The 22,716-nt window shown below is 40.4% G+C and overlaps 1 protein-coding gene across 8 annotated transcripts in view; it reads right to left on the minus strand.

The window, feature by feature from the left end:
* Window positions 1-22,716, minus strand: part of LOC126235855 (probable glutamate--tRNA ligase, mitochondrial) — a 353,293-nt gene that overhangs the window by 259,685 nt on the left and 70,892 nt on the right. For 2 of the 8 annotated variants that reach the window (XM_049944730.1, XM_049944727.1), the window contains exon 8: window positions 8,979-9,139. The exons of the other annotated variants lie outside the window; for them this stretch is intronic. In XM_049944730.1, coding sequence (XP_049800687.1) covers window positions 8,979-9,139 — 161 coding nt within the window. The remainder of the gene's footprint in view (window positions 1-8,978; window positions 9,140-22,716) is intronic. 8 annotated transcript variants of the gene reach the window in all.

Below are 22,716 nucleotides of genomic sequence, written 5' to 3' on the forward strand. Positions count from 1 at the left end.
ACACACAACACACCTTTCAAACAACCCTCACAAACAAGTGTAACTGATTCTTCACCATTTGTCGTTCCATAGGGGTTGCTAAAGATTTTCTTTGGGGACTTCAAAGGTGAAGGTGAGAAAGTCCATTCTGTAGGAGACGTTTAACACCATACCTTCTCCAGCTTCTCACTCAAGTACTGGCAAAGAAGGGATCCTGGGGTAGGGGGGTGGGAACGGTTTCCTGTCTTTGGGGCTATCTTCTTTCACTTCTTCAATCTTACCAACCATTTCTACTTTTCCCTTTCTTACTTTTCTCATTTGAGTACCTATCTATCTTTCCCTCTTTCCATATTCAACTACTCCTATTACAGAAGTCCTTCTCATTTTCTGTGGTTTCCAATAACCTACAATTTATTTTATATAAGTAGACTGAAGAATCAGGCTACACAAACACACTTACACTTACACACAAAAAATATGATTACACAAACAATGTTCTTACAAATCAAAAGGGGAGAACCGGCAAGCGTTGTAGGGGGAAAGGAATGTGTATATTGGGAAAGGATGCACACATTCCACATTGCCTATGTGCATAAGTATAGAAGAACTATGCTTATTTTACATCGAGTATACCTAAGTAGGAAACATGAGTAATTAAGGAGAGCATAAGCCAGAGAGAAAGGGTTTGTGATAATTGTTAAGGAAGGTCAGTCTGACAAATATTTTGACGACTGGTAGGACAGTGGTAATCTTATAACACAAGTAAACACATTTTGTATGAATAGTGTATAGAGGCAGAGTATATATATAAAGAGTATAAAAGCTGAAAAGTAGAGGAGGACTCTAGGATACTAAATGAAGTATTAAAAAGCGAGTGTGAAATAGATTTTGCAATTTTACCGGAGGATATTTAGTTATAGTGTACATAAAGATGTACATTCGGGTAATGAACCTAGAGGCCTACTCATAAAGAATAAGGAGGGTGCACCCAGCATTTATTGGATACAAAGGGCAGATAGGCACACCTAAGAAAGGCTGACCTATACTGTGCAGACAGGGGCACCAAGAAGGGGATTGACCAGTACCATAGGAGAATAGAAATTTAAAGGGGCATACCTACTAAAATGGAAGGAGGAAGGGCACTCATAGGCTCAATCCATGTGTAAGGTATAGATGCTGATCTGAGGGGAAAAGGACAGTATCGTGACAGAAGTCACACATTTTGTAGCAATTATTCTGGTAAGTTCAAATTCTATATTTCACTAGCATTATTGTGTTTTCTGAGTGTCAATAGGAACACTGTAATTTTGCCCAGAGTTCCTCCAGATTACTATAAGTAATGAGGTCACCGTACTAAAGAGGTAGTGCAGAGAATCAGAATAAAGGATGAAATATTCAAGGGTCCATGACACCTGGAATTTACGATTGGAAAAAGAGCAGAAAATAAAAATTTTGGTCCTCTCGTTTGTTAGATATTGAAAGAGGTAACTCCAACATGGACTGAAAGGTTCACGTTTTATAACTGTAGTAGAATGGAAAAAAGGAATGACCAAGCAATAAGAACAAGAGTATTTACGATTACTAATAGAAAAAGACGTATTGTTGAAAAATGAAGTATTATCCTATGAGATGTAGATGTACATGATAATTATGTATAAAATATCGCATGTTCAATCTAAGGGGGGGGGGGGGGGAGGAGAGAGATGCAGCGATTTGAGAATTTCCACGTAATTTCTGGAACCACTCGACCTTCTGCCGCCTTGAACACGCAATGTTTTAAAGACAAGTGTGTGTGTGTGTGTTTGTGTGTGTGTGTGTGTGTGTGTGTGTGTGTGTGTGTCAGGATGGACGTTTATCTTGGGAAGACAAGAGTTGCGTCAGACAAGCGACGCTGACAAGTGTTTGCCACTCGCGCCATAGAACCTGTATGGAGGATGCAAGGAGTAACTCGTATTATTCCTTGGCGGTCAAATAACTGTAATTGTTATAGACAATTGAAACATGATTTGTCTGGAGAGTCTTACTTAATCTTGGTGTTAGACTCGCTAGAAGCAAGATCTGATTTTGAATTTCTGCTGGTTATTAAACCCACCACATTCAAATTACAGTTAATAGTATCTGATGGTTATCAGTGTAGTTGACTTGCAAGTGTTTGTATGCTTCTATGAAACTTGTGGAAATGCAAATATACCTGTACTGAACTGAAATTATAAGGGTACCAAATTATTTCTAGTGAGAGAGAGAGAGAGAGAGAGAGAGAGAGAGAGAGAGAGAGAGAGAGAGAGAGAGAGCATTTTTTTCCTCTAACCAGCATTATTTCTTTGGAGAACAAGTTGTGGAGACTGACACAGACGCATATCCATAGAAGAGGATCAGCTAAATGTTTCAAGTGTAGTAAGAGAAGCGTGAAGTTTGCAATCCAGTTTTGCACTGCTTCTCTTGTCACCAAAGCCGTTAAGAGTGTGTTTTTAGGTACCTAGTTCTTTAATATCTGTACATTTTTAACACACACAAAATACAGACAAAGGAAAATATTATTACCAAAAATCTGAAACATTTCTTTCCGATTTACTTCAAATGCACACAGAGAGAGAGGGGGGGATGGGGTGTAAGAGGAGGCGATGGAAAAGAAGGGGGGAGAGGGAGAGGGACAGAGACTGGGGAGTCGAAGAAATTAGGATGTGTAGCCAATTTTCATAAATACTAAAAACATGTCCTTTCTCTTTTATTTCTTTTCCATTTATGCAGATTGATCACATCTTGTAAATCAATAAGAAAGGAGATTATATTTATTGATATTCTTTCAGTTCAGTTATCACACATTTTCAGATGTAGAAACATGAGGTACAAAAGCAGTACTGATGCACTGGCAATTGGTTGCGTGTAGTGTTGGGGAAAAGGAAAGGAGGGAGAGACAAAGAGGAGAGGGGGCTGGGAAGAGGGGGCGGAGAGGGCGGGGGGAGGGGAAAAGAGAGAACTGGAATATAGGAATACACCTACTTGACAGATATTTGCTGTGCATTTGTTGATCTCCATATCTTTTACTCCAATTATGATGGTTGGTTGGTTTTGGGGAAGGAGACCAGACAGCGTGGTCATCGGTCTCATCGGATTAGGGAAGGATGGGGAAGGAAGTCGGCCATGCCCTTTAAGAGGAACTATCCCGGCATTTGCCTGGAGTGATTTAGGGAAATCACGGAAAACCTAAATCAGGATGGCCGGACGCGGGATTGAACCATCGTCCTCCCGAATGCGAGTCCAGTGTCTAACCACTGCGCCACCTCGCTCGGTCTCCAATTATGAAGAAATGGTATTGGTCATGAATTTTCTTTCACTTACATACAAAAGCGCTGTCTCCATGGGGCCTGAGGAGGGGGGAGGGGGGGGACACAAAGTCTTAATACACACCATAAGGTAATCCAACAAAAGGATGGCACTTTTCAGAAGCATACGCTGTGAGAGCGCCAACGACCAAGCTGGTCTACGACCCCTTTGCCCCACTCGATGGACTATGTGAGCTTCTACTATCTTGAGAATATTGAAAAACTTTGAAGAACTTCTAGAGTTTTTTGAAACATTTTCTGCAGAGGACAAAACAGAGGCACGTTACAAATATGCAGTCTACCTTGAGTCAGCCCGCCCGGTTGGCCGTGTGGTCTAATGCACAGCTTTCCGGCAAGAAGGAGTGTCGGTCCCCGGCACGAATCCGCCCGGCAGATTTGTGTCAAGGTCCGATGAGCCAGCCAGTCTGTGGATGGTTTTTAGGCAGTTTTCCATCTGCCTCGGCAAATGCAGGCTGGTTCCCCTTATTCCGCCTCAGCTACACTATGTCAGCGATTGCTGCGCAAACAAGTTCCCGGGGGGTGGGGTGGGGGTGTTCCCCCGGGGGCTGAACCGCACGATAACCCTGGGTTCGGTGTGGGGCGGTGGAGGGGTGAAGTGAACTGCGGTAGTCGTCGTGGGGTTGCAGACCACTACGGCTGCGGTGGGGACGGCGCCTCTCCGTCGTTTCTAGGTCCCTGGTTAACATAACATAACGTAACATAACCTTGAGTCAATGTTACAATTCAAGACTTATTTCTTTTTACATCTTTATTGCCATGCAATGAACCCAGTAGAGGATGTCAATGAAAAAATTCATAGCCCTCATGTAAGTGTTGCTGATCTGGAAAAAATATATGAGGGCTTGATTTGTATATTGAATGGAAGGTGTGATAGTTTTGAATACTTTTGGGAATTGTGTTTAAAAGAAAAATCTTCACAAGTTGATCCTTCGCTTCCTCAGAATCAAAGTATACCAAAGAAGTATGAAAACAACGAAGCCAGCTCACCACACACTTTCCAAACCCCAAAGGAATACTACAAAGCTATTTACATTGAAGTTTGTGAAATGGTGCAATGTTGCATTACTGAGCGGTTTGCTTCAACTGGACTCATACAGGTCATTGCAGTTGAACAAGAGTGCTTGTTCAACTGCACAGAGGTGAAACAAATTTGGAAAAATCAACTGAGTTTTTAAAAAAGACCTAGACATTGAGAGACTGCGCTTACACTTGAATATGTTAGCCAATATCACTAATAAAAAATAACTGGTCTTAAAAACATGTGTAATGAAAGAAAGTGCATTACACTAGAGCCTGCAGTTGGAGAAATGTTATGTGAAGTAGTGAAGTGCATTAAGCTTCTCCAAGTAGTTCCAACCACAACAGCAACAGCAGAAAGGTCATTTAGTGCCCTTAGATGTCTGAAGTCACATCTCTGATCAACAATGGGACACAAGAAATTGAACAACTTGGCTGTTCTTCATGCCTACCGCAACGTTTTGGATGAATTGGATATCCAATCAGTCATCAACGGCTTCATATTCAGTAATCCAGTCAGACAGTTGACATTTGCACCTTTCTAAAGACACTCTGGCCCTAATAATGGCATTTAGAGCAATATTACAAATCTTTATAAAATAGATAATTAAATGCATACATAATGTTAAATTTTCAGTTTCGAAATATTAGTACTAGTTTAGTACTGTATTATTTATTTTCAAATACTTCTATGTTTTTAGGGTGTAAGACCCAATTAAAACCAGCTATTTACATACTTTTTGACTGAAAGTATTAGGCATACTGTATTAACTTTATTAACTGTATTAAAGCATTAACTTTGAGATATTGTTTTTGTTTAATGAACACTGAGACTTATTCAAAGTAAGCTTAAATTAGCAATTTCACTTATTAATCAAAGTCCTATTAATGTGCGACAGCAATATTTTATGTTTTATTCTTTTAATGACGGTCTAAGATTTATTTAAATATATTGTCAGTCTTTTCAGAGCTATATATTCGCTGCTTTGTAATAGTCTATAAGAATTATTAACACAGTAAACTAAATGAGCTTTTTACAAAAATACCATGCATGTTTATGTTTTGTTACTTTTTTTCAAAGCCAAAAAAATGTGTCGGGCTTGTTGAGTTTCCCAGAGTATCGAGTTATCGAGAGTCCAGTTTTCAGGGTTCTAATTGTGATCATATGACTCGAAGATGCTTACAAAAACTTTAAAACTCACTATTTTTCATCTAAAATTTAGAAACTTTACCGGGGCAAGGCCCCACAGTATTCGCCCCCCCCCCCCACTCATATTTTTTTTTTAAGTCGGCATCGCTGCTTACATAAGAACATAATTTGAAATATGTAGGTACTGTCCCTGTAGATACTGGTGCTACAGAACAATGCTGAAGATTAGGTGGAAAGATCACATAATTAATGAGCAGGTACTGAACAGAATTAGAAAGAAGAGGAATTTGTGGCACAACTTGACTAGAAGAAGGGATCATTTGGTATGACACGTTCTGAGGAATCAAGGGATCACTAATTTAGTGTTGGAGGGAAGTGTAGAGGGTAAAAATCATATAGGTAGACCAAGAGATGAATACATTTAGCACATTCAGAATGATATAGGTTGCAGTAGTTATTCGGAGATATAGAGGCTTGCACAGGATACAGCAGCAAGGAGAGCTACATCAAACCAGTCTCTGGACTGAAGACCACAACAACAACAACAGACACTGCCCATACATGTTCATGAACATTTTCAAAGTGGATGTTATGGTTAGAAATATAACATCATTATTTTTTAATCATGTATAACCTATTAAACTAAGAGGAAAGGCAACAGCCCACTTACAGGTGATTGATATGAGATGCAGACACACACTTTTCCTTCAGTGACTGGACTATCTGCAGATGGTGTAGTGCTGGTATCAGATGGTCATGCGACTCTCCACAGCAATGGAGTGGGGTGTATGTGTAAGTAAGTTGTAAGGAATCAGTGCAGTAAGATGGTTCGATGCTGACACATAACAGAGCCACAGAAAGGCGCTACCGTATTTGCACCACACCATGAATTAACTTCTCTGATTTGTTGGAATATCAATGTGGACTGTCCAACTTGTCAACAAAGAATAATATACTGATCACATCCATGTAACATGGCATAAGAAGAGATGTAATAAAAAGATCATACCCAAAAGGGACCAAAGACAAGTGTTACACCTTCTCAAAGACAATCAATTTCAAACTTGATGGAAATTGGTGGTGTCAGTGAATGCATGTCCATCTCAACCGGTTTACAAGCAAATATTGCAAAGAGAACTACATGCAGTGTACATCTGGTGTCAATTACGTTGCAAACGGCCACTGCTCATAGAGGCACATAAACCTGTATGTCTTTAATGGGTCAAATAACACAGAAACTTGACTGTAACCGACTAGAAGCATATAGTGTGGTGTGATGAATTATGAATTTGTCCCTTATCAAATGATACAAGGTGTCATGTGTGCTGATGGCCCAAAGAAGCAGTCAACCTGCATTGTGGAGGGGGTAGTTTGGGCCAGAGATGGTTTTATGATATTTTGGACTGTTTTTCATACAAAAGACCTGGGTTCACTCACACAAGTTACCATGAACACGAACCATATTCATGGTAACCAAGTGTTACACTGTTTTCAACATTCTATGATGAGTATGCTGTGGATGCTCCCATCTTTCAAGGTGACAACAGTTGAGTTTATAGGGCTGCATGGCATATCTTCATGGTTCGATGAGTACTCTTGTAGCCTGTAACACTCTGACTCGCCCACTAAATCACCTTATCTTACTCCCACAGAAAACATCTGCAACTGTTTGGAACAGCGAGTGAAATGTAACAATCAACATCCCTGTTTATTATTATTCATGTGACTTAAATGATCATTTTATATTTTCACTTAAAGACTTCAGATATAAATGTTTAAGTATATATAAAAAATACAAAATGCAAAGAAACAAACATACAAAAATTTTATACTGAATATCCAGGTCTCTTAACCAGTCCTCCAATATTAGTATCACTAAATGCAGTTCACTGAGATCGTTAAAGAATTTTGTAATAAACTTTCATCAACCACATGCTGCATAGTTTGCACAGCAACCCCACAGTTGCACTTTGAGGAATCCTCGAACTCTCCCTGCAACAAACAGGAACTATGCCTTTAACACCCTGTATGGAATTGATTCACAGCTGCCCATGCCAGTTCTGCAGGATATAATCATCAATGAGTGGCTTTAGCTGGATATGGCATATTTGAAGGAACTTTCAAGATTCTCTTCCTCACCAAACTGATGTCATTATCAAGGCTAGAGTGATGATACACAGAGTTATTGTCTTGTCCCCTGGGGGTGACTTATTTTTGTCTGATGTGTTTATCTTATAGAATGACATACTAGTTACAATGCCATTACTCCACAATGTGTAACTGTGGAATCCACAAACAAAGTTATAGAATGCTGTGACAGTTTGTCCTCTGAGGAAGTATGCAGGACCATCCAACCACTTCACTGATAACACAATCTCTACATATAATCACACCATTCATTGCCTGGTAATTATGATCCATAAGTTGTATTTTTCACTATCCAATTCTTTGTACATATTGTAAAACAGACACCTTTTAGATATCGCATTTAATACCAGTCACAATTATTCAACAGCACAACTCACATCTGTAATTTCATAGATACTACGAAAATGTTTTATTTTATGAATGTATTTAAATTAGCATAACATTACTAAAATTGAGAATAATTATGCAAAATCCAAGGTGAGCACTCTTGAACAGTCATCAAGATTCAATATAGAGATGATAAATGCACAGCTGCATATCCATATTTGCTTTCTCACTTTATTACTCAGAATTTTACTTTTAAAATAAAGTATTTAATCCATTACAATGACCATTCCCACTGAGATACCCATAAAACACAACAGAATAAAATACAAGCGAATTGCACTTGCAGGTCATTTGAAGGTAAGGTGAATGATTGATTTTGTTTATAGATTGGAAATAAAAGTCTATTCCCACTGAAACAGCACTTAAATTGAAACATAAGTTGGATGACTTCAAAACTGCAATTGCAACTTGTCCACAAAGAAACCTCCTTGAAATACAGTGATTTAACACACTGGTTCCTACTCAGCAGTAGAATGTGAAGAGCAACGGAAATGCACGAGTTTCCATAGGAGCCTAACAATCATCTAAACTATAAAGGTAGCCATCACACGAACTGTTAGTTACAGTGGTCAAACAAGTCAAACAACTAGTTATAAATGAGAAATCCAGAAATAAATTGCTACTGTTTATATGCAGATCACCTGGGTTTATCAAGAAAAGTTAAGATTGATTGCAATATGTACAATAGCACAATATTAAAGTTTTTTTCACACTTTCTACATGCAAGTCCACAGAATAATTTTCAATGATACTTGAATTGTAAGCTATGTGACACATGTTACAATGACAGTATAAAACATAAGTATGTGTAAAGTAAAATATTTGTTTTGTCTTTTAAATTTATATTCTTTGCAAAATGTACTCTTAATGTACTTCACATTTCAAAATGATCATACTTTGAAGTGTACATTTCGAAAATCACAAATATTAAAACCATAAAAATCTAACAGTACCTTTAAGCCACTAAGAATATGCCGGAGAACTCTCATGAAGTTACTGAAGGATATCCTTTTCTCAGATGCAAATTTTCGCAGCAGTGCTTTCAAATTGTTCTTCTGGAAATCATCTTTCAACTGTTCCTTCGAGAGGTACGCTATCAGTTCCTGAAGAATACCTAATAATAATAATAATAATAATAATAATAATAATATAACATCATCATCATCTAGTAAAAGTATAATGGCTGTCCAGTAATTCAGTCACAAATAAAGCAAAAAAATTTTTCTTATTTAGAAGCACAATAATTAAATATGATCAATCCTAGTTCCTGAAAATACTGAGTGTTAATGATCATTTAAGTATGTGATGAATAGGAAGTACTAGATAGAAATTTTTTTCCATTTTCTGTGTAGTTCTATTTTCTGTGCTCTCTCTCCTGTCTGTCTTTCCTCAATTGTTTCCAGTTTCTCACTTTTGTTTAAGTTATGAAAGGAACCTGAGCCATTCAGATCCTTCCCTCCACCTCCAGTTTTTCTGAACTATGCAGATGGGTGTTATTCTTGCAACACATCCTGTGCTCCCATATCCTTTTTGTGCTCAATTTCTGTTAAACCAGTGTACCCACACACTCCACCCAAGAGTTTCCCCTTCCACTGTTCCATCACCTACTCCCTACTCACCTATCTCCTACATTGCGCTCCGCTCCCCACCTGCTCTGGCACCATGCATCGCATGTCTAGCCTGTATACCTGCAACCCCTCCCTTCCACATTCCTAGCCAGCAAACCAGCTGTCTCCCTCTGAGCCACTTGCTATCCATCCCCACCCCCTCATCCTGCCTCCTGCATCTCGGCTCCCCCTACTCATCCCACCAGATACAACTGCGAGAAGGATTTATTTTGAAAGTTAGCACATTTTCTCTCTCTCTTGTGTGTGCCTGTCGATTTCTTGATGCTGCCCTATTTGGTGAGTGGACTCCTTTACTCCTAAATTATGAACATTACTAAGGCTACACAGTGAAGTCAAAGACTGCCTTGAAAAAGAAATCTTACACATGATAACACTGAATCCAAAATAAATGTTGAGCATAACAATGTGAAACTGAATTAAGCCTATATATATTTTTCACCAATACAAAAAAAAAATAAGTTTTAATTTTAATTTCAATTGACGTTAGTGATGGAGTAGTAGCCAGGATGGAAAAGAATGGTGGATTAAATCAGCTGTGATTTTTTAATAATCCATCACACCATTTCATAAATCATGAGTGATTTAAATTTGAATACTGTAGGAAAAGACAGATTGCTACTTTCCATAAAGAAGACATGACAAGTTGCAGATGGCACAATTAAAAGACAATTACATAAAGATTTCCACTACAATCTTCATCATTAAAAGAGAGACAAACACCATTCACACACACACAAGCAAGCACACCTCACGCACACACAACGGCCAACTCCAGTGTCTCGGACTGGAATGCAACTATCGTGTGGGATGCAAGCAGCAATCGGGATGGGGTGAAGAAGAGGAAGGAATAGTTGTGTATGGGTGGTGAGAGAGATGAATGCTGCTTGGTGAAGTATGCAGGGACTATAATATCAACAGGTGCAGCGTCAGAAAGTTCTGAGGTAGGGAAGTGGGGAAAAAAGGAGCAAAAATGGAGAGGAGCAGGGGATGACAGGCAGAGGTGTTGGCACACGGCTGCAAATAAACAGGGTGGGAGATGAGAATGGGGAGGACATGATAGGGCAGCAGGGTGGAAACTGTTGGGTGAAGGGTGTGGGGACAGTATGTTACTGCAGGTTTGGGCCGGGATAATTGTGGGAGCGGAAAATGTATTGTATGGATAACTCCCATCTGCAAAGTTCAGAAAAGCTTGTGGTGGAGGTGAGACTCCAGATGGCTCTGGTAGTGTAGTTGTCACTGATATCAAGTGCGTTACATTCAGCTGCATTTGTGTCACAGGGTGGTCTACTTTGCTCTTGGCCGCAGTTTGGCAGTGGCCTTTCATCCTGGTGGACAGCTGGTTGGTAGTCATACCAATATAATAAGCATGCAATGATTACAGCAGAGCTGGTAAATGAAATGGCTGCTTTCACAGATGGCTCAGTCCCTGATGGGGTAGGATATACCTGTGACAGGGCTGGAGCGGGAAGAGCTGGGTGGGTGGATTGGGCAGATTTTACACCTGGCTCTTGCATGGAGATATGATTCTTGGGGGCAAGGGTTTGGGATTGGTAGTGGCTTAGGGATGGACTAGGTTGGTTGGGCAACAGAACACCACTTTGAGAGGGGTGGCATGGATCTCGGGTAGGATGTCCCTCATTTCAGGGCATGATGATAGGTCATCAAAGCCTTGGCAAAGGATGTGGTTCAGTTATTCCAGTCTGGGTGGAAATGGGTGATGAATGGCACACTCCTTTGTGGCTTGTTCTTGGAGATGGTGGGAAGATTGAGGGTGTGAGGTGAAATGGAACGGGAGATCTGTTTGCAGACTAGGTCTGGGGGAAAGTGACCATCTGTGAAGGCCTTGGTAAGACCCTCAGTAGATTGAGCAAAGGAGTTTTTGTAACTGCACATATGCAATCTCCAGGTGGCCAGGCTGTACAGGAGGGATTTACTGGTGTCGAACGGATGAGAGCTGTCAAAATGGAGGTACCGTTGGTGATTTGTGAGATAAATGTGAACAGAGGTGAGTGGCAAGTTGGGTTGAGAAGGACTGTGTGAAATGGATGGAAGAGAAGGTGTTGCGGCTGCAAAGGAACGAAGACAGGGTGTCTTAGCCCTGAGTCCAGATCATGAAGATATTATCAATAAACCTGAACCAGACTGGGGGTTTGGTGTTTTGAGAGGCTACGAAGGTCTTCTCTGGATGGCCCACAAAAACAGTGATATAGGAGTGTTCCATGTGGGTGCCCATGGCTGTGCCACAAATTTGTTTAAATACCTTCCCTTCAAATGGGAAGTAATTGCAGGTTAGGATGAAGTTAGTGAGGTGTATGAGGAAAGAGGTAGTGATTTTGGAGTCTGAAGGATGTTGGGGAAGGAAGTGTTCAATAACATTAAGACCATGGGCAAGAGGGATGTTGGTGTATAGGCAGATGGCATCAACAGTGACAAGGAATCCAGTAGGTAAAGGGATGTGTGTGTTGGAGAGTCAGTGAAGGAAATGGTTGGTGTCTTTGAATTGTTAGGCTAGATTACAGACAACTGATTGGAGGTGTTGGTCTATGAGGGTAAAATTCTTTCAGTGGGGGCACAATAACCAGCCACAATGGGGCAGCCTGGCTTGTCGGGTTTGTGGTTTTTGGGGAGCATACAGAAGGTGGGAATGCGGAGTGTCATAAGGGTGAGGAGGAAAATGGATTCAGGGGAGATGTTCTGGGAAGGGCCTAAGGCTTTAAGCAGGGATTGGAGTTTGTGTTGGACTTCTGGGATGGGATCACTTTGGCAGAGTTTATAGGTGGAGTCAGATAATTGGCAGAGGCCTTCTGGCAGGTAGTCACTGCAGTTCATGACAATGACAGAGCCTTTGTCTGCAGGTAGGATGATTGGGTCAGGACTTGTTTTGAGATTGTGTGTAGCTGTTCTTTCTTCTACTGAAAGGCTGGTGTTCTGAGGGAGGGTTCTTGGGAAGGATGGTGAGGCTAAGTTGGAGGTAAGGAATTCCTGGAAGGTGACCAACGAATGGTTTGGTGGAAAGGGGGGGGGGGGGGGCGGGGAGGAGGATCATAGTTGGATCGTGATATGAACCAGAAGAGGGAGGGTTCTATGTTGGAATTAGGGTGGTTTTGGTTGCAGGATTGGTGCTTCCGTTGCAGAGATCGGGAGAAGGAGAGAAGGTGTTTGACAAGTCCAGCATGGTTATATTTGGGTGTAGGACTAAATGTGAGGCCTTTGGATGGGACTGAAACTTCTGTAGAGCTGAGGATTTTGGTGGATAGGTTAACAACAGTGTTACAGGAATGTTTTTGCTGAGGATTTAGTGGAGACTTGGTAGGGAATTTTGGGGGTGTGGCAAGTTGGAAAGGTCAGCTAGGCAGGGTTTAGCTGCTATGAGGGAGGGGACAAGGAGGAATATTGTGGGTACATAGGTGTTGGATAGTGGTGACCCGAGGTGGCAGTAGGAAGTCAGCAGGTTAAATAACTTATGGAGGCAATGTTTGGAATGTTCTTCCAGGTGCTGGAGAGCACATGTAGATATATGGAGTATGGATTGCAGGTTAGTAGTATCCTGTGGAGGGAGCAGAGGTGGTTCTGGGATGCCTGTGCCATGGAGATCTGTTTTTGCAGTACCAGGTTTGTGAGGGCCAGGGATTGGTGGAATCTGAAAAGGTGTAGGTCACTGTGAAAGGAGGGGTGGATCCAGAGACAGGAATCTTTACAGTTAGTCCATCTGAGGGGATTCTATCGTTTAGGCAGCATTTGAGAAACAAGATATGGGACAGGGTTTTAGCAATTCAAATTTCGATAGTCATGCATAAATTTGAGTCCTGTCCCTCCTGCACTTGTCTCACGCATGTACCTAGCCTGCAAAAAATCTGCGGCTTATTTAAAGCACACATTGTAAGAGCCAACAGATTGCCGGAACATCTTGCTAGTCTTTTTGACATGTACATTGACCATTGTATATACAGTATAAAGAACTGATCCACATTTACTGCTCACATTAGGGATACACAACCAAGTGATGTATAATCCTTCATTTATTTTTACTTGTAATTCACATAGCCTCCTGTAAGTGACCATCAAATTGCTACTCCATATGTTTTAATTAATGTTTCAAACATCAAATCAAGGTAATCCTGAGATGAGAGTCACCAAAGAATAAGTGAAAACAAGTGTGATTACTAAATGTGAAAGACCAAAAAAGGCAAGTTTTCATTACAAATGGTGTAAGGCACTACTGCAATATCTATTTTGGATTTAGCTTTTATGTGAAAGATGCAATGAAGGAAGAGTAAGTAAATTTTGACAGAGGAATAAAAATGCAAGAGCAATGCAAACCAATGCCAAGGTTCACATACAATGTAGACACACTGAATCAAGGTAAGGAAGACTTAAAGAGAGTAAAGTTTATTCTATTTTGAGCATCAGTAGTATGTTAATTGTTTTATGAGTAGCTATCGTAGCTTGTTCACCTTCCAGCACTCAAGCAAATCAGAGGACTTTTCAAGCACTGACTTTGAGCTGCCTGTGAAAATTGCAAGAATATGCAGAGAACATCTTTTACTGACCTAGAGCTGCCTGTGAAAACTGCAAGAATATATAAAGAACATCTTTTACAGCATGCGGTAACATTTTTGTTACAGTTTACACTTGTGTGCTGTAGCAGAACATGAAAATGGAAACCTTGTTTTTGCAAGCAGTACATTTCCAATGTTATCAACACGCACCTCACAGGATGACAACTTGTTGCTTTCAATAAAGTTCTTCTGGGTATGTGGCAACATTGTCAACGTGTAAGATTTCTCCAATGTTTCAGGAAGAAGTTTCTCTGGGACAAAATAAAATAAATATCAGAGAGTTTGACTTAACTATAGTTTCGGCATTATTACCGAGATCACACATGTTACTGTATGTGGAGTGCATGATACAAATAGCATTTTCTGATAATTTGAAACGGTATGCTGGATGACATACAAGGCAAGCAGGAAATAAGTGACAAGTTGAAACTTTGGGTTAGTCCATGAGGCACAAAAATGTTAATGCAAGAACATTGTCAGTACAGACTACTACATAATTTCCATTAGATCTAGGAGAAGTCCGATTGAGAAATGACAGAAAACAGACTCATAACTTGATTTTCACAGGTATCATTTTGTGTGACTACTTATCAAAGTTTACTTTCTTACAGAATATTTCACAACATGTGCCTTCAGTACACTGTGACTCTGTGATACAGAGCAGTAAGTACATCATGTGATCAAAAGTATCGGGACAACCCCAAAAGCATACATTTTTGATATTAGGTGCATTGTGCTGCCACCTGCTGCCAGGTACTCCATATCAGTGATCTCAGTAGTCATTAGACATCGTGAGAGAGTAGAATGGGGTGCTCTGTGAAACTAATGGACATCGGACATGGTCAGGTGATTGGGTGTCACTTGTGTTACACATCTGTACACAAGATTTCCACACTTTTAAACATCCCTAGGTTCACTGTTTCTGATGTGATAGTGAAGTGGAAATGTGAAGGGACACGTACAGCACAAAAGTGTACAGGTCGACCTCATCTGTTGACTGACAGAGACTGCCGACAGTTGAAGAGGGTCATAATGTGTAAAAGACAGACATCTATACAGACCATCACACAGGAATTCCAAACTGCATCAGGATACACTGTAAGTAATATGGCCAGTTAGGTGGGAGGTGAGAAAACTTGGATTTCATGGTTGAGCAGCTGCTCATAAGCCACACATCACGCCAGTAAATGCCAAACGACACGTCTCCTGATGTAAGGAGCATAAACATTGCACGATTCAACAGTGAAAAAGCATTGTGTGGAGTGACAAATCATGGTACACAATGTGGTGATCCGATTGCAGGAAGTGGGTATGACGAATGCCAGGTGAAAGTCATCTGCCAACGTGTGTAGTGCCAACAGTAAAATTCAGAGGTGGTATTGTTACGGTGTGGTTGTGTTTTTCATGGAGGCAACTTGCACCCCTTGTTGTTTTGCATGGCACTATCACAGCCCAGGCCTACATTGATGTTGTAAAGCACCTTCTTGCTTCCCACTGTTGAAGAGCAATTCGGGGATGGCAACTGCATCTTTCAACATGATCAAGCACCTGTTCATAATGCACAGCCTGTGGCGGAGTGGTTGCACGACAATAACATCCCTGCGATGGCCTGGCCTGCACAAGAGTCCTGACCTGAATCCTATAGAACACCTTTGGGATGTTTTGGAACGCCGCCTTCATACCAGCCAGGCCTCACCGACTGATATCGTTCCTCACCTCAGTGCAGCACTCCAAGGAGAATGGGCTGCCATTCCCCAAGAAACCTTCCGGCACTTGACTGAATGCATGCCTGCGAGAGTGGAAGATGATATCAAGGCTAAGGGTGGGTGAACACCATATTGAATTCCAGCATTACTGATGGAGGGCGCCATGAACTTTTAAGTCATTTTCAGCCAGGTTTCCAGATACTTTTGATCACATAGTGTATCTGATGTTCTCGCAACTGCAGACCACCTGAGAGTATCAGAGGGACCTGTGACATTGATTATCAATGCACAAGTTCTTTCACAGGTTTTATCTACTATTATAATAGTTGTATTTGCTATTAAAGGACTCAGACCAAAATAAAACTTAGTCTAGGTTTGTCCATGATGCTCCGTATATGCCAGAAGTAGGTTACACAAAAGATGTTCCTTAATCATAGGCAGTACATTCAACAGAACAAATTTGCATGAATGATTTGTAACCAGGTTTTCTTTCTTTCTTTCTTTCTTTCTTTTTCTTCAAATCTGGACATTTTTTGATGACTACAGTTTTTGCATCCTCTATGCTATAGGTGCCCATCTTGCCCATAATACATCATTCACAATGGACATCAGGTAAGGTTTATTCTGTGGTGCAAGCTGTTGCAACACTTCCAAATGGATGTCACTGGGTATGGTCAATGCAGCTTTCTTTAACTTGAGTAAAACTTCTTCATATGCAAGGTTCAAATGGTTCTGAGCACTATAGGACTTAACATCTGAGGTCATCAGTCCCCTAGAACCTAGAACTACTTAAACCTAACTAACCTAAGGACATCACAAACATCCATGCCCAAGGCAGGATTTGAACCTGCGACCGTAGCAGTCATGCGGTTCCGGACTGAAGCGCCTAGAACTGTTCGGCCACAGCAGCCGGCTCCATATGCAAGGGGTAAAATGACAATTCCTTGTTTAAAGTTTCTGTCTTTTGTCTTTGTTCTTATTTAACTAACAGTGAGTTGTCATCACATAAGGGTTGATGCATTGAGTACTCCGCGGCATACAGACCCACTACAATCCTAGTGTTATTTCTTAGATGTCTGCTGCAGTCTTACTTGTTAAGCCTTATATCTCCACTGGACACTGATACAGAGGTCAGGGATTAACATGTGAGTCACCAGTCCACACATTAGCACAGTGGAGCAAATAGCAGACAAAGCCCTCCTCTGGGCTGGCAGCAGTGGTATATACTCTGACTGGTCTCTTACCATAAGGGCTACACACAGAAGATATTTCTGCATTTAAAAAAGGTCAAAGTAGGAAGCACACAACTTCCACCATTACACATTAGTGAAAGATATTGCTAAGAACTCAAGAAGGTTCTAGACCTACATAAAGTCGCTAAGTGAGTCAAAGGCTTCTATTCATTTGCTCATCGAACAGTCTGGTGTAGCAACAGAAGACAGCAAAGGGAAAGCTGAAGTTCTAAACTTTGTGTTTAAAAAAGTCATTTACACAGGAGGATCATATTGACTGATTGACTCTCACACACTCCTGATGGACTACACAGAAATGGACATCCATGGTATTGAGATGTAACTGGAAAAAGCTGGAAACAAAGAAGTACTGGTCTGGATGGAATCCCAATTCAACTTTACAGAGAATACTCTTCAGCACTGATCACTCAAATATCTCACATTTATTGTGAATACATCGCCCAGTGCAATGTCCCAAACAACTGGAAAGTATAAGAACGGACCTCTAAAACTGCTGACCAATATCCTTAATGTTGGTTTGCTGTAGAATTCACTATCATATTCTAAGTTTCCATATAATAAATTTCCTTGAAACACAAAAGCTTCTGTCCACAAATCAGCACAGATTGAGAAAGCACTGCTCATGAGAAACTCAGTTTCCCTTTTCTACACGATATCCTCCTGTGAACCATGGATGGAGTTCCAACAGGTATATTTCATATGCCTAGATTTCCATAAAGCATTTAACATAGTACCTCACCATAGACTGTTAGAGAGAATCCAAGCATAAGGAATAGGTTCTCAGACATTCAAATGAGTTGAAGAATTTCTGAGTAACAGAACCTAGCACACTGAACTGGATGGTTTGCAATCACAAGAGTAAAGATAACATCAGGAGGGCCCCAGGGAAGTGTGTTTGCTGTGTGACGTAACGAGCGAGTTGTGGTGCCCTGGAAATATTCTACGTTCGGAGTTGGCGTGGCCGCGTTGGGGCCTCTCAGCGGGTCGCGGCCCGGCAGCAACCACATGGTGCCGAATGTTAGCTTAGCAAGAGGGGTAGCCCCAGTGCATGGTCCAGCCGTGTGGGTGGGAATTCCATGGTGACACTGTGTCGATGAAGGAGGCACGCTGGGAGTGCCAAAGATGGAGGACTTCGTGAAATATTAATGGCGGACATTTCACAGTTCATATAGAAATTAATAGTAGCCAGATGAATCATGATACCTCAAAAAGAAACATGTACATTAGCATTATTTGTACGACGATTCTGACGGTGAAATCATATTTTCAATATCTTTATTAGTTTAAAGTTTAGTATCTGACTGTAAATTATAGAAGTAACATCCAGCAACGAATTTCCAAAATCTAAATGGCTCATCCGATTTTGTTGATTGACACGTCTTTAGAAAGCTATTAGTGTAAACCTAAATTGGTATTAATTACAGGCATATAACGTGAATGGTACAAGAGTTATTGGAGGTCAAAGTTGCCAATTACTATTAATCGCGTCAGGCCATAAGTACTCCACAGTTACACGAAAATATGGTAGCAGCATGCTTATAAATATATTTATTCGTCTCTGTCTTTGTTTATATACGATATATACTATTCACGAATAAATTGCTTGAATATTTACTGTGTTTTAGAAAGCACAGAGACATTAGGCTACTGGCCTACCTTTTGTTCTATTCCTTTGATATACGTTTATTTAATTTGTTTATGTATCTACTAATGTGCGTTAAGAGTATTTTTATGGTCCAGCCGTAGAAATATTTATTTAATTTCAAGTTATTTATATGTAAATCCAGTATTTCGAATGTGTTTCATTATGTTTGTGTGGATGTGTTGGCTTGAAGACATGGCGCAAGCGCTCCAGCCAATCGAAGCGCTCGTGAATGGGGAGACTGGATGGAAGTGGGAGAAGAGTTCTGAGCAGGACAACAGGACACAGGGAGTCCGGGACAGAACGGCGCAAGGGATGCACGGTCGCGGGAAAGACTTCGAGAGTGGAGCAGTTTGTGCTTGGTAGCAGGAGAGAGAAATATTTCAGAGTGCCAACTTGTGCGATTTCCGTGGCTTCTGCAGTATATCTCGCAAGCTATGTTGTTGTTCATAACTTATTATGTGAAGTAGAAATCTATCGTTTCCCTGTTATTCAACTTATATTTTATTTAATTGCTGGACCATCGACACCAATAAGTGTTTTGCAGTAATAAAGGGTATTCTTAAAGGTATTTCCGCTATCGTTCTCATCATTTAAAGTCATTAAAATAGTACCTGCAGAATTTATTTAATTGCAATCTTCCATTGATAAATGTCTATATTATGTTCAAAATTCGCAACTGCCGAGTGATAGGAACCTTCGACCATTCGATTCATGTGTATATTCAAATTGTATACTGTAGACTCAGCAGTATATGGCTTGTAATGCGGCATCTACGTATCCCAGCCCCCTAGACAACAAAACCAGCCAAAACTTTGAAAATTTCAACTCTGAGTCAGAGCGTACGTAGTTGAGGGCCACCACAACATTTCATTTCATTATTTGGAAAGTCTGTAGCTGATGATGCAATTGTGTACAGTAAAGTTTCATCATCAAGTAACTGTAGAGTGATACAAGGCAACTTAGACAGGAATCCTCTTTGGTGTGATGAATGGCAGCTTCCTCTAAATGTAGGAAATGTACACCAATGACATGCATGGAAGAAATACTCATGGAATGTTTGAATACAGTGTCAGTGGTGTTGCTGCTCAACTCTGTCATGCCATTTTAATATCTAGGCATAACATTGCAAAGTGATATGAAGTAGGACAAGTACTTAAGTCAGATTCAGGGAAGGCAGATAGTGGACTCTGGTTTATTGAGAGAATTCTACGAAACTGTAGGCCATCTATAAAGGAGACTTGAACACTTGTGTAACTCATTCTTGGATACTGTTTGACCATCTAAGTTTCTCACCAGGTAAATTTAAAGGAAAACATCAATGCCACTCAGAGATGTGCTGCTAAATTTATTGCCAGTGGGTTTGATCGATGTGTGGGTGTTACGGAAATGTTCCATGAACTCAAATAGAAAATCCTGGAGGGAAGACAATGTTCTTTTTGGAAAATATCACTGAGAAAGTTTAGAGAACCAGCATTTGCAACCAACTGCACAACAATTCTACTGCAAGCATTGTGTACCTTGCTTAGGGGCCACAAAGACAAGACAAGAGAAATTACTGTTCGTACAGAGGCATGTACACAGTTGTTTCTCCCTTGTTCCATTTGCGACTGGTACAGAAAATGGGACGACAAGTAATGGTACAAGGTACTCTCTGCTATACACCATTTGGTGGCTTGTGGGGTATAGATGTAGATAGTAAAATGTTTTCTTCTGATCTCGCTGTCATGAACACATCATGGACATAAAATTTTCTTCTGATTAATGAGTGGATAGCAAAAGGAAGTGTGTTTATCATCACTGTCAATAGGATTTCCTTATTCTTCGTATAATGAGCAGATTGTGTTAGAAAAGGACTGTGGAAGCTCATGACAAACTGGGAGTAATTGGTTTTGTTAATGACACTAAAGAAGTATACATAGAACTTGTATTTTGTGACTGTGAAGTAGTAACACTGACCATAATTTCACAAGGATCTGTAATACTCTAGTTACAGCAGTTCATATTAGTACTGTGCAGGTAGAAGAAGTAGAAGAAGAATGGGTAGCTTTGAGAGTACGAAATAGTGAAGGTAGCAGAGGATCAAGTAGGTAAAAAGACGAGGGCTAATAGAAATCCTTGGGTAACAGAAGAGATATTGAGTTTAATTGATGAAAGGAGAAAATATAAAAATGCAGTAAATGAAGCAGGCAAAAAGGAATACAAATGTCTCAAAAATGAGATCGACAGGAAATGCAAAATGGCTAAGCAGGGATGGCTAGAGGACAAATGTAAGGATGTAAAGGCTTATCTCACTAGCGGTAAGATAGATACTGCCTACAGGAAAATTAAAGAGACCTTTGGAGAAAAGAGAACCACTTGCATGAATATCAAGAGCTCGGATGGAAACCAAGTTCTAAGCACAGAAGGGAAAGCAAAAAGGTGGAAGGAGTATATAGAGGGTCTATACAAGATGTATGAGACAGGCCAAATACCCTCAGACTTCAAGAAGAATGTAATAATTCCAATCCCAAAGAAAGCAGGTGTTGACAGATGTGAAAATTACCAAGCTATCAGTTTAATAAGCCACTGCCGCAAAATACTAACACAAATTCTTTACAAACAGATAGAAAAACTGGTAGAAGCCGATCTCGAGGAAGATCAGTTTGGATTCCGTAGAAATGTTGGAACACGAGAGGCAGTACTGACACTACGACTTATCTTAGAAAATAGATTAAGGAAAGGCAAAACCTACGTTTCTAGCATTTGTAGACTTAGAGAAAGCTTTTGACAATGTTGACTGGAATACTCTCTTTCAAATTCTGAAGGTGGCAGGGGTAAAATACAGGGAGCGAAAGGCTATTTACAATTTCTACAGAAACCAGATGGCAGTTATAAGAGTCAAGGGACATGAAAGGGAAGCAGTGGTTGCGAAGGGAGTGAGACAGGGTTGTAGCCTCTCCCCAATGTTATTCAATCTGTATATTGAGCAAGCAATAAAGGAAACAAAAGAAAAATTCGGAGTAGGAATTAAAATCCATGGAGAAGAAATAAAAACTTTGAGGTTCGTCAATGACATTGTAATTCTGTCAGAGACAGCAAAGGACCTGGAAGAGCAGCTGAACGGAATGGACATGGTCTTGAAAGGAGGATATAAGATGAACATCAACAAAAGCAAAACGAGGATAATGGAATGTAGTCGAATTAAGTCGGGTGATGCTGAGGGAATTAGATTAGGAAATGAGACATTTAAAATAGTAAAGGAGTTTTGCTATTTGGGGAGCAAAATAACTGATGATGGTCGAAGTAGAGGATATAAAATGTAGACTGGCAATGGCAAGGAAAGCGTTTCTGAAGAAGAGAAATTTGTTAACATCGAGTATAGATTTAAGTGTCAGGAAGTCGTTTCTGAAAGTATTTGTATGGAGTGTAGCCATGTATGGAATTGAAACATGGACGATAAATAGTTTGGACAAGAAGAGAATAAAAGCTTTCGAAATGTGGTGCTACAGAAGAATGCTGAAGATTAGATGGGTACATCACATAACTAATGAGGAGGTATTGAATAGAATTGGAGAGAAGATAAATTTGTGGCACAACTTGACTAGAAGAAGGGATCGGTTGGTAGGGCATATTTTGAGGCATCAAGGGATCACCAATTTAGTATTGGAGGGCAGCGTGGAGGGTAAAAAAGAGACCAAGAGATGAATACACTAAATAACTAATGAGGAGGTATTGAATAGAATTGGAGAGAAGATAAATTTGTGGCACAACTTGACTAGAAGAAGGATTCGGTTGGTAGGGCATATTTTGAGGCATCAAGGGATCACCAATTTAGTATTGGAGGGCAGCGTGGAGGGTAAAAAAGAGACCAAGAGATGAATACACTAAACAGATTCAGAAGGATGTAGGTTGCAGTAGGTA

This window comes from Schistocerca nitens, chromosome 2, assembly GCF_023898315.1.
Source record: "Schistocerca nitens isolate TAMUIC-IGC-003100 chromosome 2, iqSchNite1.1, whole genome shotgun sequence".
NCBI classification, from domain to species: domain Eukaryota; kingdom Metazoa; phylum Arthropoda; class Insecta; order Orthoptera; family Acrididae; genus Schistocerca; species Schistocerca nitens.